Below are 15,090 nucleotides of genomic sequence, written 5' to 3'. Positions count from 1 at the left end.
AAATTTTTATTTTTAATTTTAATTAATTTTTTATATATATACACACACACACACACACACACATGCATATGTAGGAGAATATGTCCTAGTGCTATTTTCATAACTATTTTACATAATTTTTAAACTATGCTACATAACCCTTTCCTTCCTTCACTGCTGAGTACTACATATATTAAATTAGAGCTGATCAATTAAGGACTCGTACATAAGATAGAAGAGGTCACTTAAGGTTAATTATTTGTGAACTGAGGGGGTGGAGCTAGGAACTAAACCTTTTATTTAAGGGGTAAAATAAAACATTTCAGAGCTTTACTAGAAAGGCTCACCCAGACTGTGCTACACTTTGATGTGAAGGAAAGGTTAGTTTGCTTTTTATTTGTTGTATCTTGTACTACTTTATTGCCTTTTTATATTTTGAATACTGTGATTTGTTTTCTTTACCTTGTGTTTTACTTGTATTCTGCTTTTAACTGCATATTAAAACTTTAAAAGAGACCACAGCTCTGTCTCGTGTTCTTAAATACCACTGTCTTTCTAGTTGCCTGCCTCTTATGTTAATTTGTAGTAGTAATAGTATCAATAACTGATCAATACTGTGTGTTTGTTTATTTAAACTATACCAGAGTAGCCTACTGATACAAGGTTATCCTGGTTTTCCACCTGAGAAATTAAGACAAGACTTACAGTTTCAGAGCAGTCCTTGGTCAATTGTGATTGTTCTTAACACATACTTGTCTTGCTTTGGCTCATTAGCAGCAGTACAAAGAACTGCCTGCTCACACCCTTGTTCTCCCCTCCCCTTCCCTGTTTATTACCTTAAGACAATCCCAGAGTTAATAAATATTACCTGTGGCAGGCACCATTTGTAAAACTACAATCCACTCTGCTACAGGCCCCATGAAGGCTCAGTGTCTCTCCAGTAAGTGTTTTACAACTGTAAATGCCTATTTATGTTGAATTGTATTAGACACTTTACAACTGTATATGTTTATGTTGAATTTCAAGCCTGTACTCCAATCGGCTTACTTACACTATCAGACTATTTACCCCACTCATAGGACCAAAAACTGGGACTGGGTTAGCCCCGCTCCGCCCTCACTACGCTTGGGCTCGCTTCGCTCCCCTCCTGCCCCCTTATCCCACCCCCACTGTGTCTACATTTATAGCCACTAGGCCACACCCCTACTTCCTCTCCAACCTACACAAATTCCTCTCCAATTTCCCCCCCCACCACTTTACTGTTTAACCACTACTATTCCTCTGAAGCAGATTGACCCCACCCATTGATGACATATAGCATGTCTATAAATAATTATAAACTCCTTCCTCTTATCTTATCACTCTTAATTCTGCCATACTTTCTTACTAGCTATGAAAATCTCACATTCATAGGTTTGTCTTATCCAAAATGCCAAACCAAGACCCCCTACCTCCACTGACTGAACTTGCCCACTACTACACTACCCCAAAATTATAAATTCCAACCACTTGCTTCTAATAAAAACACTCCAATCAACACCAAAATCCAAATATGAACTAAAACTACTATTCAAAGTTATTAGACTACTAGCGTATCTAAGAAAAACATAACCAAAGATGGGGACATCCATCCTAATCCAGGCCCAACCTTAACTCAAAATCCTACCAGCCCACCACTCTCCCACACTGGTCAACTCCCTCCTAATATGCCACTTAAACATTAGAAGCCTAAACAATAAGATACATAGCCTACATGCTGTACTAGCCACATACCTCCCCAACATAATGTGTCTATCTGAAACATGGCTCCGCCATCAACCAAAGACAATGAGATCCTGCCTCCTGGTTACAATATACTTAGGGCAGATAGAGTAAAAGAAAAGAGGAGGTGGAATAGCCGTCTTATATAATAGCACACTTAACATCATAACTAACCCTATACAACCACCCCAGGTCTCTAGCAGCTGAAATACTAGCTCTAAAAATTCTACTAAATAATCATAAGGGCATTAACCTAATTGTCACCTATATTCCCCCTGGGAACAATGTAGAAACACTAGAGGTCATTCCACATTGGATAGCCAACAACTACCCTCAAGAAACCATTGTCCTGGGCGATGTTAATATTGACTGGAACCAATGCACAGCACAGTCCAACCCCATCTCTGTTAACCTACATGGATTCTCGCAGATAATATCATCTACCACACATACAGGTAACAATAACCAAAAAGAGAGTATACTAGACTGGATACTCACCAACAGTCATCCCCAGAACTATATGTCTGGAACTCTCCCTAATGATCTTAGTGATCACCTGCTCACATACATCATGAAAGACAAAATTAATTGTACAAGCTTACCTATTTATAGGTCTAGCAGATCCAAGAAAAACTTTGACCCAACTAAATTTCAACTTGAACTCAAATCATGTAACTGGACAAAACTAAAGTTCCTTCCCCTTGATGAGGCAGTGTCATCATTTAACAATTCATTCCTTACTATACTTGACTTGCATGCCCCTAAATGCTCAATAAGAATTAAAACTCAACAACAGACACCAAAACCAAAATAACAACTAGAGACAAAGCGTGGGATAAATGGCGCACTACCAAACTACCCCTAGATCGTATCAAATTCCAACAACTTAGAAATGAGACTAAAAAGCCATCATACTAGATAAGAAAAATTACTTCTACAATCTGCAACATAAACATCAGAATAACTCTCAAAAGTACTGGGCAGGCATAAATAAACTTCTCCAACCAGGCAAATCCACTACTCCGACCCCAGGAACATTATCTGACAAGAGCCAAGAAGATATAGCCAATTCATTCAATACTTTCTTCACAGAAACCATCCAGTCATTAGCTAACCAACTTTCTCCTCCCCACACTTCTATAAACACTATACCCGACTCACCACTCTCTTTTAACTTCCAGCCAGTGTCCACATCCTTTATCAGATCCCTTTTGAAAAAACTGAAGCCAACCACCCTTTCAGCCGATCTTCTGCCGGCTGAATACCTGCAAATTGCTGCAGATGTCGTAGCCTACCCTATCTCATCCTAATTAACAGAACCATAACCGAGGCCTCAATCCCCTCAATTTGGAAAATATCCTATGTTATTCCACTCCACAAAGGAGGTTCATCCACAGAACTATCCAACTATAGACCTATAGCCATACTATCACCACTTGCCAAAATTATGGAAAAGTGCATGCACAACCAACTAATGCTCTATCTAACCCAAAATAAACTACTCACTGACTCTCAACATGGATTTAGACCCCATCATAGTACAACCACTGCCCTCCTCTCTTTTACTGAAAACATTAATCTTAACCGTAATAATAAAAAAATATCCTCCGCTCTCTTCCTGGACCTATCGAAAGCCTTCGATATGGTAAACCATCAGTTACTTCTATATACTTTAAAAACCCTGTATCTAGATACTCCAGCCCTTGACTGGTTTCAAGCTTACCTCACTGGGAGACAACAAGCAGTAATATGGCAAAACAAGCTCTCCTGCCTACTACCAAATACAATAGGAGTTCCTCAAGGTTCCATATTAGGACCTCTCCTCTTTTCAGTCTTCATAAACGACATCCAAACAGTCATCCCTGAAGCCACCTGCATTCAATATGCAGATGACTCGACTATAATATGTTCCAATGCCTCTCTTGCAAATCTACTAACTACCACCCAACATAGCTTCACCAAAGTCGAAAACTGGCTTGCCAACCGTCTCCTGATCTTAAATCCAAACAAAACCAAGTTACTTCTCTTCTACCCAACCAATAGATCTCCGACTGAAAACTTCACTATAAAATCCAATACTGGGACCATCATCTCCCCAGACACCTATACAAAGCTATTAGGAGTAAACATTGACAATAAACTCAGATTTGATATACATATCAACCAAGCCATTAAGTCAGTCAACAAGAAACTTGGGACCCTATATAGAATTAAAGCCTTCCTTACGCCGAATGCCAGGGCAGCCACAGCCCGTTCACACCTTCTCTCTACCCTACTATATGCCTCTCCTGTCCTCACTCACCTTAACAAATCTGATCTGGCCAAGCTCTCATCCTGCTATAATCACATTGCCAGGTTCATTACAGGCCTACCCTATAGAACACACCACTGTACTAACCTGAAAAAGCTTGGATGAATAGAATTCCCACCTTCTTCACCAGTCCCAACTCATAGAGGCCTTCAAAATCTTTAAACAACCTGAGAATACCCCAGCACTAAAAAACTTAATGACTCCCTACTCCAATCTAAGCTGCCTTGGCTCAGCAAACAGACTCCTTGTCGAAACCACTAAATGTCTCAACATAGGTGGTGGCGCTATTTGCCAACACCACTGGTAAAATATGGAACTCTCTCCCAAATAACATCACGCTTGCAACTTCTCTAAGTCAATTCAAAAATAGTCTAAAACTCCACTTCAAGTCACACTGGCTATGTCCTTGCTCAAACCCAGACTAGCTCTGTGCCATTAACTAAAACATAAACAACTAGCTAAGATGATAAGTACTTTGTATACTGTGATAAAGAAATATGTATCCTGTCTAACTCTATGTCATTATACTGCCTACCGTCCTTGCTAATATGTTATTAATGTTACATTTGTAGTAATCTCAGAAATAGTAATGTCAGTCTTGTACTTGTATGTAAATAGCCTATGTTTTTGTTAAGTTCTTTCAGCTCATTTACTGTACCTAATTATCAATGTAACTCTGTTGGAGCTTTTCTCCCCGGGCCTCCGCTGAAAAAGGACATGTATCCAGTCAGACCATCCCGGTTAACAAATGTAAAATAAATAATAATAAATAATTTGACCATATATCTAATTTCCTCTCGGCTTTCACTGGCTTGTGTGAGTAAGCACAAAGTTATCATTTTGTGAAATCCCTCCCCTTCAACTATTTAAATTTATTGGCCATCCTACTGTATTCCATAGTACCAGAATACAAAAGTGACCACCCCCTTTCAATCTATCTTGCTGTTTTAAAAATAGTGACTCTCCACTAAAACTTAACTTTTTAGACAGGTAAAACTTAAGTTACCTACTTTCACATCTAACTTATCTAGAGCACACTGCAGTGTTTAGGATAAACCATTTTTTTTCATCTTACCTTTAAGCATCCCTGTGACTAGCACTTGCTCTAATACCTGCTGGAAAGCACTAGGAAGCCTTAAACTGATACAAGCGCTCAACTCTCCTTGTTAATAAGGAGAAATTAATTGTAGGCACTAAACAGCCTATAATTGCAAAGTACCTTGCTAAGGCAAGGGAAAACAGCTCCTGTACTTTACAAAAAAAGCACCAAACCAGGCATGTCCAAGGGTCAGCTTCCGGTGATTTCTCCTGTCCATCTGGTGAATCAGGGCATACTGGGGCAATGCAGTAATTGCCTCATGTACATAGACAACCCTCTTCTCCTACCACCCAACATTGTAACCTATGAGAGATGCACTTACATAGCCAAACTGGAAACAAAGGTCTCTCCACCCAAGATTGTGCTAGACAGTCAAGAGGAGAAGGTTAACACCTGCTCTACACCTCAAGCAACACATAGCCCTTCTAAACCCACACCACCAACACCAACACATAGCAACATTAAATCCACATATGCGGAGGCCCTTAACTGTAACCTGCCCAAGCAACAAGGACCTCCGAAGCTGAAACGCAAACAAACACCAATCACAACCAAAGTGTCACATAGCTTTCAACACCAGTGTGGCACCCAGCAACAACCCCTAAGGCAAGACAATGTTCCTAACACTTTAGTCATAGGTGACTCTATAGTCAGGCACACTGATGTCCCACTCACCAGGCTGAACAAGGAGAAAATTACAGTCAGCTGCCTGTCGGGTGCCAGGATCCGCCACGTAAGGCATGCACTCAACTCACTCCATAACAAGTACAAATATGACTCTGTCATTGTCCATGTTAGAGTGAATGACTTGAGATGTACCTCGCTGGACTACATGAAAAGAGACATGGAAGAGCTCTCGGATCATGTAGGCCAGGCAGGTATGACCCTAGCCCTGAGTAGCATTCTGCCTTCGCCCAGAATGATACCACAATATAAGGACAAAAAGATTGACTTCAACAATTGGCTAAGCTTCTGGTGTCATTCAGAGGGGACCTAGTATCTGTCTTCCTGGGACGACATGATCGACAGACCACGATGCTTTGCCAGAGAAGGTCTGCACCTGTCGCCCCTGGGATTCAGCTTACTGGCTAAGGCTCTTGCCACCCCTATAATGCCTTTTTAGGCAAAGTTCAAAGGACAAAATCACCACAAGTATGCAAATTCTGAAGGTAATGCTACTCAATGCTAGAAGTCTAAACCTCAAAATGCACCATCTCGAGGCACTCCTAAAAATGGAGAACATCGATATCTGTGCAGTAACTGAGACCTGGTTCAAGGCTCCAAAGAGCACCCCTGCAACACCAGGCTACAACTCTTACCACACTTTTCGGCCACCAAACCAGGACCGAAACACTAAAGGTGGAGGAGTGTCCATATTCACCAAGGATATTCACACCACCAGGCTAGTTGCCCAACACAATGTGTCTGAAATTCTCTAAGTGCAACTAACAGTAGGTAAGACTGCAATACAAATTGTAGCTTGCTACAGATCCCCCACTATGCCCCAAGAGTCTCACTACACCTTCCTAAACGTACTGGAAAATATTAAGATACAACCAAACACCCTAATACTGGGTGAGTTCAACTACCCTGCCATTAACTACGAAAACTACTCGTATACCAACACCTTTGCCCAGTGGTTCTTGGAATGCGTAAATTCCAGCACACTGGATCAACTAATACAAAGTCCAACTGGGGGCTCCAGTATCCTAGACCTTGTCATTACCAACATGGGAAATCGATGCTCCACACCTATGGTTACCCCCTCGTTGGTCAGGTCTGACCAAAAGCTAATCACCCTTAACATCCACATCCCACCCCCATCCCCCAGTAAGGAAACCTCCATAAAAAAATTCTCCAAAGCCAACTTCATGCTACTCAAGTCAGAAGTGGCAAACTTCATGACATCCATGCAGACGGGAACTGAAAGTTCGACTGCTGAATCCTACACTAAGGCACTGTACGAGCACATCCACTCATGCATGAATCGTGCCATCCCAAATAGAACCAAGATGCTCTCCTCCAAAAAAAAAGAAGTCAATCTGGTGGTCCCCTGCCATAAACAAACTTTACAACAAAAGGAAGAAACTGTTGCAGAAAAGAGGAAAATCCCAGGATGCAAAAAACTCCTTTACCAGCCTCAATAAGAAGCTGAGATCCCTCATAAAATCCTCCAAAGCTAGTTACGAAAATAAAATTGCCAAAGAATCCAAAGACAACCACAAGGCATTCTATAAATATGTCAAGAATCTAAATGGTAATGCTCAGATCTGCTCTGAACTACAACAGAATGGCATTACATATACTGATCTCAAGGATATTGCCAATATCCTGGCATATCAATTCAGTGCCAACTTCACCCCCCTCTCACCCCCTAAACTGCCCATCTCAGTACTGGAAGATTGCCAAATCCCACTAATAATGGCCACACAGGTAAAAAACGCACTCTCCAAAGCTAAGAGTACAGCATCCATGGGACCAGATGACATCCCTGGCTGTGTACTACATGAACTACAAAATGAACTGGCACCTCACCTAAGTGTCATGTTTAATCATAGCCTCACCTCAGGCTTTGTGCCCATTGAGTGGTGCACAGCTACAGTTATCCCAATCCACAAGGGGGGATTCATCTTGGATCCCGGGAACTACTGCCCCATCAGTCTGATGAGCCTGATCTGCAAGGCCATGGAACGTATTATCATGGAACTTATAAACAAAGACATTGGCAACCTTCAAACACTGGACCCCACCCAGTTTGTTTCGTGAAGGGCTGATCTTGTCTCCTGAACCTGATTGACTTCTTCGAAGCCATGGACAAGGGTAAGGCAGTCCACACAGCCTCTCTGGACCTCGCCAAGGCCTTTGACACCATCCTCCACTCTGGAATCATAGATAGACTTGTTAAGCTGGGCATTAATCCCTACATCACTCGATGGTTTGCCAGCTGGCTTACTGACAGAACCCAGATAGCTGACTCCAAATCCAGCTCCAGACAAGTGACAAGTGGAGTACCACAGGGTTCAGTCCTGGGACCGCTCTTGTTTGGCATCTACTTCTCTGAAGTACAGGCCAACACTAAGGGACTCTGGCTAACAAAATTTGCAGATGGCTGCAAACTGGGAGCCATTATTGAATCCCCAAATGATGTGGATACTCTACAAAAGGGCCTTACAGAAACAGATGCTTGGTGCCAGAGCTATGGGCTCAAGCTCAGTGCCAAGAAATGTATAGTTATCCCCTTTGGGAAAAAACATGTACCCGTGAATTACCACATAGGTGGCAGTACACTAAACACCAAAAGTGTGATAAGAGACTTGGGAACACAGGTGGACAGTGGTCTCACCTTCGATAACGACATCACCACAACAGTCAGGAAATCCTATTATGTGGCACACTTCATCACTAAGGGCTTTTCATCCAGAGAAAAGGAGGTCATTGTCCCACTGTACTCAACTCTCATTAGACCCATTATAGAATACAACACCCCGTTTGGTATGTACCTTGCAAGACATCTGCAACAACTGGAAAGGCCACAGAAGTACCACCCTAAATGAATCACAGGCCTAAAGCAGATGCCCCACCTTAAAAAAACTCCAGCTATACTCTGTTACATATCATCTACTCAGAGGTGATCTCTGCTTAACATACAAGACCATGTCAAACCCAGAGCTGTTGGACATGCTGCACTTAAAGAAATCCCAATCCCTCAGAGCCACATGTGCCAGGGATCTAAACCTTGTCATCACAATAAACAAAACATGCTGGAGGGATAGGTTCCTGACCCAGAGACTCCCCAGACTCTGGAATAGACTGCCCATACATGTCAAGCAGAGCGCCTCTTTGGCCCTCTTCAAAAGGAACCTTGACGATTGGATGGGAGAAAGGAAATTCACCCCAGGGATCACATCAGTCGCCCGGGGTCCAGGGAAGTAAATAGTGTGGGAAGAAATAGCCAGGGAATTGTTATTGCTATGCTTGTATAGGTCTTAGGGCCGATAGCCTAGTACCAGCCTATGAACCTGTTATCACTGTTTACTTATATTTATACTGTTTGCCTTTTGTTTCTCAGATTATTGGTCTCTTAATGCCATATGTACTATGTGTGTGTATATATATTAGAAACTGTAGTACTGATTTGTCCTTAACTAAATTTGTTAGCAGTTGTGATATTTTCTAAACTATTTTATGATTCCACATCTGTGCTACATAACTGCATTACGTCTGCAAAAAAAAAGGGAAAGAGCTCATCTGTTTTGCCTTCCGTATATTAAACTGTATCCTTTATCTGTGTTTCTAACTTAATTATGGATTTGCCCAAAGAAGTTTTATGTGTACCCTCTGTTTCTTACTTATCCACACAGGCTTGCTTGTTATTAGTGTTGTGATGATTATTATTTAATGTTGCATTATGTTACACATTGTTCTATATTGTAAATTATGTATTAGCTTCTTTGATAAACACACTCTTGCATTGTTATTTGATTTTGTTGACCACGGAGGGCTAGCCACCCAGGAGTGTGACACTTGGGTCAGATGATTGTCACTGCTGAAGTGACCCCCCCCCCCCCCCGACCCCATGTGCAGAAATTTGAAAAAAAGAGGGTTGTAGATGGAGGGATGATTAAAATCTAATAACATTTTTTTGAAAAAGTTCATCTGTGTTACCTTTGATGCATTACAATGTGCTATTGGTTTGTTTGTTTTTAACTCCAGGATGTGAATGAAACTGGTCCATTGAGATTAGTGTTATACACCCAAATTAAAAAGAAAAGGTTGTGATTGTTGTGAGTTCCTCAGAGAGCATTTAAATAAACAGAAATGAAAAATATAAAAGTGTGTCCATGAATACAGTAATCTGGAATCACAATGCAAGGGCTTCCTTTGATTAAGCAGTGATATGTGGGTGGAATGTAAACTGAGAAGTTTTACTAATAAAAAGATCAGCAAGTTCTGTTTTGCTTTCATGTTCTTTATGTTTTCCCTTCCTCTTGTTTGCTGTCCGCATTACATTAAAATATTTAATGGATAGATGTTTAAAGAGGGAGTGTTTTTACAGAGTCAGAGTAGATTGAGTTTTAATATTCTGATTTCCGTAGAATATATGGAATATACCATTTTGAATTTCTTATCTGTTTATTAACTTGGTAGGCCTTCTAAACACACATGCCCTTTTCAAGAGTAGTCTAGAAGTGTCATCTTAAGTGAGTTTATAAGAGTAAAACAGTAGGCAGATGGAAACTGAGCCAGTGAAATGCATGGTGAAGGTCCTTAGCAGTTTACAGCAGTAAATTACCAGGAAATGTATGTACTGATATACTTTACACAATGTACAACTGTTTTTTTCTGCCTTTTTTTTTTTAGACGTATACTTTCAAATGCCAACCTCGTGTTCTTGTGATACAACTAAAACGGTTTATGCAATGTCGCAATATGTTCGAAAAAGATATCAGTACCGTTAGCATACCCTTAAAGCTGGAAGTTCCATATGGAAACTCAAAGGACAAAGTAAGAAATGATTAAGACTGTTGTTTTAATCCATTGTTTTGCAGAGTTTGCATGTGACTTTATACTATAGCCTGGAATAAAACACTTTTACAGACTCATAAGTTATAAGTAAATTCTAAGCCAGACAACAGCAACTGAAAAACATAGTGTGCATATTTATTTATTCATGTATGTATGTATTTATTTCTCTTTGTTTACCAGGAAAGTCTGACTAGATAATACCCATTTTCAGCGGAGGCCTGGGGAGAAAAGCTCCAATATATATCCATAGCTTACACATTTCTGGATGACAACAAATAAAAAGGAGAGGGTAAAGCTTATTTGAAATTGATTTTACTTGCATGCCTTTCACAGTATGCCAAGTACCCCTTGTATAAACACCATTTTTTACTACAGGAGTGTCCGTTTCAGTTGCATATGTTTTTGAAAACTTACATTTTTTTTTTGTGTTTCACAGCATTGTGAGCTGTTTACCATTTCAAGGCTTGTGTCATTTTCTAAGGCAGTCTAACTAGAGTAACAAGTACTCTGTAAAACTGAAGCAGGTTTTCCTTTCCAGGAAAAAGGGTGTCAGCATTGTTGTCTTCCCTCCTTCCTTCGTAGCCTGTATAGTTCTTAGATGAAGTATGAAATGGCGCAGTAGTTATATGTTGAAGTCCGTTTTTCTTTAATATGTGAATTCTATATTTGTAAAATCTGATTCATTAGCAAACACTAGCATTTCTAAAATGGCATGTGATCTTAAACTTTTTAAGTATTTCAGTTGTTGCATGCAAAATAGCAAAATTCATGGAGAGTTCAGGAAATACTTTTGAAAGAGCATGTAGCAAAGTCGAAACCTTTTTCCATGGAATGGAGCAGCGCACAGTGGACATTTAGCCACACAGACCACTCCTCTGTATGTAGAGGACTACTTGATGAAGCTTCACATTTTCACACATCCTTATTTCCTTTTTGAATTCATTTTGTTATCCATTTTGTTAATTTTGTTCACTAAGCACAAGTCTCTCTGCGGGGGCAACTCAGGTGTGCTGTCTTATTCAGTGATTTGTCAGAATTTCTCAGTTTGGAAATTAATACTGAGGAAATCAAACCCTGGAATCTGTGGTGAAGCCATCACCTTAATCATCTGCAACAGCTGTTGTGTGTTTCCCACATCTTCATCTGTACCAGCCCACAATACGTTTGCTCTTGCAAGACTTTCGTTCTTCACATTACAGGATAAGTTTGATGCAACATTGCCAATATTGCAGAATTACCTTGTAGAGAGACTATGACTCTAGAACCCCATGATACACAGCAGTTCCTGACACTTTCTTCTGCAGTAGTTTAACATAAACCTTGGATTACATAGTTTAACTGAACTGTTAATTTTTTCATGTAATTGGGACAAATGTATATCTTTAGTAATCCACTGTTTGATTTGCAGAGTATGCAGTCATACGTTGACATCACTATTTATGCAGGTATACCCACGTTTGTATACATTTCTGGAATAGACAGCCTACATCAATGTCATACGCAGATGATCTTGGTTTGAAAAATCCAGTTTATCTTCTGCTGAAATAAGAGCATTAACTGAGGGTCCTTTTAAAATATTGTTTTTTTTTTCACTGACCTTTTCTACAATTTTGATATGCAGCTGATTTATATTTACAAAGTTTAACTGTATTTTTCATCCAACGTCTCCTCAGCCTGCTTGGGCCAATACTTTTAATTATGTATTCGTTCATTCTCCACTTTTAGCTTTATTAAGTTCAGGGTTGTGGGGAGAATAAAAGCCTATCCTGGTGCTCAACAGAAGCATGACAGAGGAGTAATTCTCAGATAAGGTGACAGTCTGTCACCAAATAGATGTGTGCACAGACACACATACACACACAGTGCACACCATTGGGCAGGTTAGAGGATTAGCACTTCATTTTTGAGGATTGCCGCATCACCTAATAGCGTATCTTTGGGATGTGCCAGATAACTAGAACACTTGGCAAAACCCAACAGAGACACAGGTGGTAGAAATTGCCATATCCGAGCTGTGTCAGTGTGCTTCCCACCTTTATTAAATTTAATGTTTCTTTGGTCTTTGTAAGCAACTTGTACATCAGCGTTTTCCACAATTTTTGTTCTATGTTTGCAAAATAAGAGTATTTTTTTTTGTGGAACTCATGTTATTATTATATATTATGTTATATATTATATATTATATATTATATATATTATGTTACTTGTTTCCATGAATTTCAGTTAATTTTTCTTTGTTATAGTGTTTTCGATATGAACCTTAAAATGTACTTGCTTGCATTCTATCTTCATTTCTATGAGTAATGGGATACATTTTTGTGGATTTTGACTTGTTTGTAATTGGAATGGGTAACTTAAACACTCTGTACATTCTATCTCAGCAAGAAAATTATGTCAGCTCTCAGTACTAAATTTCATTCTATTATGTGTAAGCTGTCAGTACTAAATTTCATTCTGTTTCCTTTAACACAGGTGTATGACACATTTGTTGTGTCTTTTTCTTTACTAAATTTTAGTCTGCTGCTCATTGTCTACTAAGGACAATCTTAATGCTGTCCAGTAAACTGCAGTGGTCTATTAAAGATATGAGCATTCTTATTAAAATGCTCCCTTGCACCACCAATATGGAGTCTTTGATGCCACACATCCAGAGATCATACTATCTTTCAGGTCACGCAGTCTTGGAAAAAAGGGGAAATGTATTTCTCTTTCTTCCAAGCTTCATTAACGTTTGAGCTATATCCAGGGACCAAGAATGTGGTGGCAGAGCCTCCACATTAGAGGGTGTAGGGGACATAGCAACCTACAAAAGCACTTTAATTAGTGTTTTGTTTACAAGTCAATAGATTGGGTGGGTAGTATGGCAGGTGAGTGTGGTCAGTATGGTGAGCTTCTGTAAGGTCGGGTTCAGTCACTTCAAACAGACTCAATTTCTTCCTTTTTTTTAACAGTCTTCCGCTATGTGTCAACTTTTACCACAAACATGGTATTTTCTTGTTTGAACTTAAATTGAGAAGCTACGGTATGTGTTGTTTACCAAGGCAGATGTGTCATATATTAAGATTGCAAACTATATCTTTCAGACTGTCGTTTTCAGTTTTGTTCCTTTACTTTATTATATCTGTTGTGAACTTTTTAACTTGCATATTTTTTATACATTTTGTTCCACTGCTAAAGTGATGTTGAAGAATTTGGAATGTCATTTTATTTTCTGAAAGTAATTATCTTTACATTCACCATATTAGTGTTTTGTTTACAAGTCAATAGATTGGGTGGGTAGTATGGCAGGTGAGTGTGGTCAGTATGGTGAGCTTCTGTAAGGTCGGGTTCAGTCACTTCAAACAGACTCAATTTCTTCCTTTTTTTTAACAGTCTTCCGCTATGTGTCAACTTTTACCACAAACATGGTATTTTCTTGTTTGAACTTAAATTGAGAAGCTACGGTATGTGTTGTTTGCCAAGGCAGATGTGTCATATATTAAGATTGCAAACTATATCTTTCAGACTGTCGTTTTCAGTTTTGTTCCTTTACTTTATTATATCTGTTGTGAACTTTTTAACTTGCATATTTTTTATACATTTTGTTCCACTGCTAAAGTGATGTTGAAGAATTTGGAATGTCATTTTATTTTCTGAAAGTAATTATCTTTACATTCACCATATATGCAATTTTGTCTCTCAGACTTTGTTGTAAATCTCACCATATTTACTGCGCTACCTTTCTCAGTTCGGCCACATAATTGGTCACTGATTCATTGAGTTTTCTTAAGCAAAACTTGAAACGGTATGTCTGAGCTCTCTTATTAGGTTTGCGATTAAATTATTTTGGTAATCAGCATACCAGTTGCACATGTTTTTTTTCACTTGGTTTTCATGGGTTAGAAGGCTTTTAATTAAACTCTTAGATTTTAGCTTAGAAAAATAAATAAAATGAGTATGGTTGACCATTTCTCTTTTTGTTATACTTAGTTGAATATCATTTGTAACAAAGAAGTTCAGGCATCTTACAGTGTTCCTCATAACTGGGTTTTCACTTCAGATGCAGTCTGTCTGTCTGCAGCTCCCAGTTGCCTTCCTTTATTTCATCCTGCTTGTGTTAGGTATTTAATTTCTAAGTCATGCAGACCTTGTTACCGAAGTGAATTATATATCTTGAAGTAAAAGTCCATCTCCTTAGAAGTTTCAGCGATGTTAATGAGCAATCCAGACTGCAAGGTAAACAGTAGAGGTAGGAAGAACATACTGTGCATTACTCAGTAGTTTGAGGGTTTGTGTCTATAGCACAACCAAAGAAAATGGAGACAGGAAATGAATGGGGAAGGACATATCTAAATTGGACTGAGTACTGACTGCATGTAGTTCACATTGATTCTTTACCCTTGGCGTTGTGTATTAGTTAAGCTTAACCACAGAA

At 39.4% G+C, this 15,090-nt stretch overlaps 1 protein-coding gene across 4 annotated transcripts in view; it reads left to right on the top strand.

Moving 5' to 3' along the window:
- LOC122798823 (ubiquitin carboxyl-terminal hydrolase 2-like) overlaps positions 1-15,090 on the top strand; it is a 1,648,319-nt gene that overhangs the window by 833,110 nt on the left and 800,119 nt on the right. For all 4 annotated transcript variants that reach the window (XM_044067950.1, XM_044067948.1, XM_044067949.1 and 1 more), the window contains one exon: positions 10,512-10,655. In XM_044067950.1, the coding sequence (XP_043923885.1) occupies positions 10,512-10,655 (144 nt within the window). The remainder of the gene's footprint in view (positions 1-10,511; positions 10,656-15,090) is intronic.

This window comes from Protopterus annectens, chromosome 3.part1 (assembly GCF_019279795.1).
Source record: "Protopterus annectens isolate FY-2018-M chromosome 3.part1, PAN1.0, whole genome shotgun sequence".
Lineage (NCBI taxonomy): Eukaryota > Metazoa > Chordata > Ceratodontiformes > Protopteridae > Protopterus > Protopterus annectens.
This window is presented reverse-complemented; position numbering and strand designations above follow the sequence as displayed.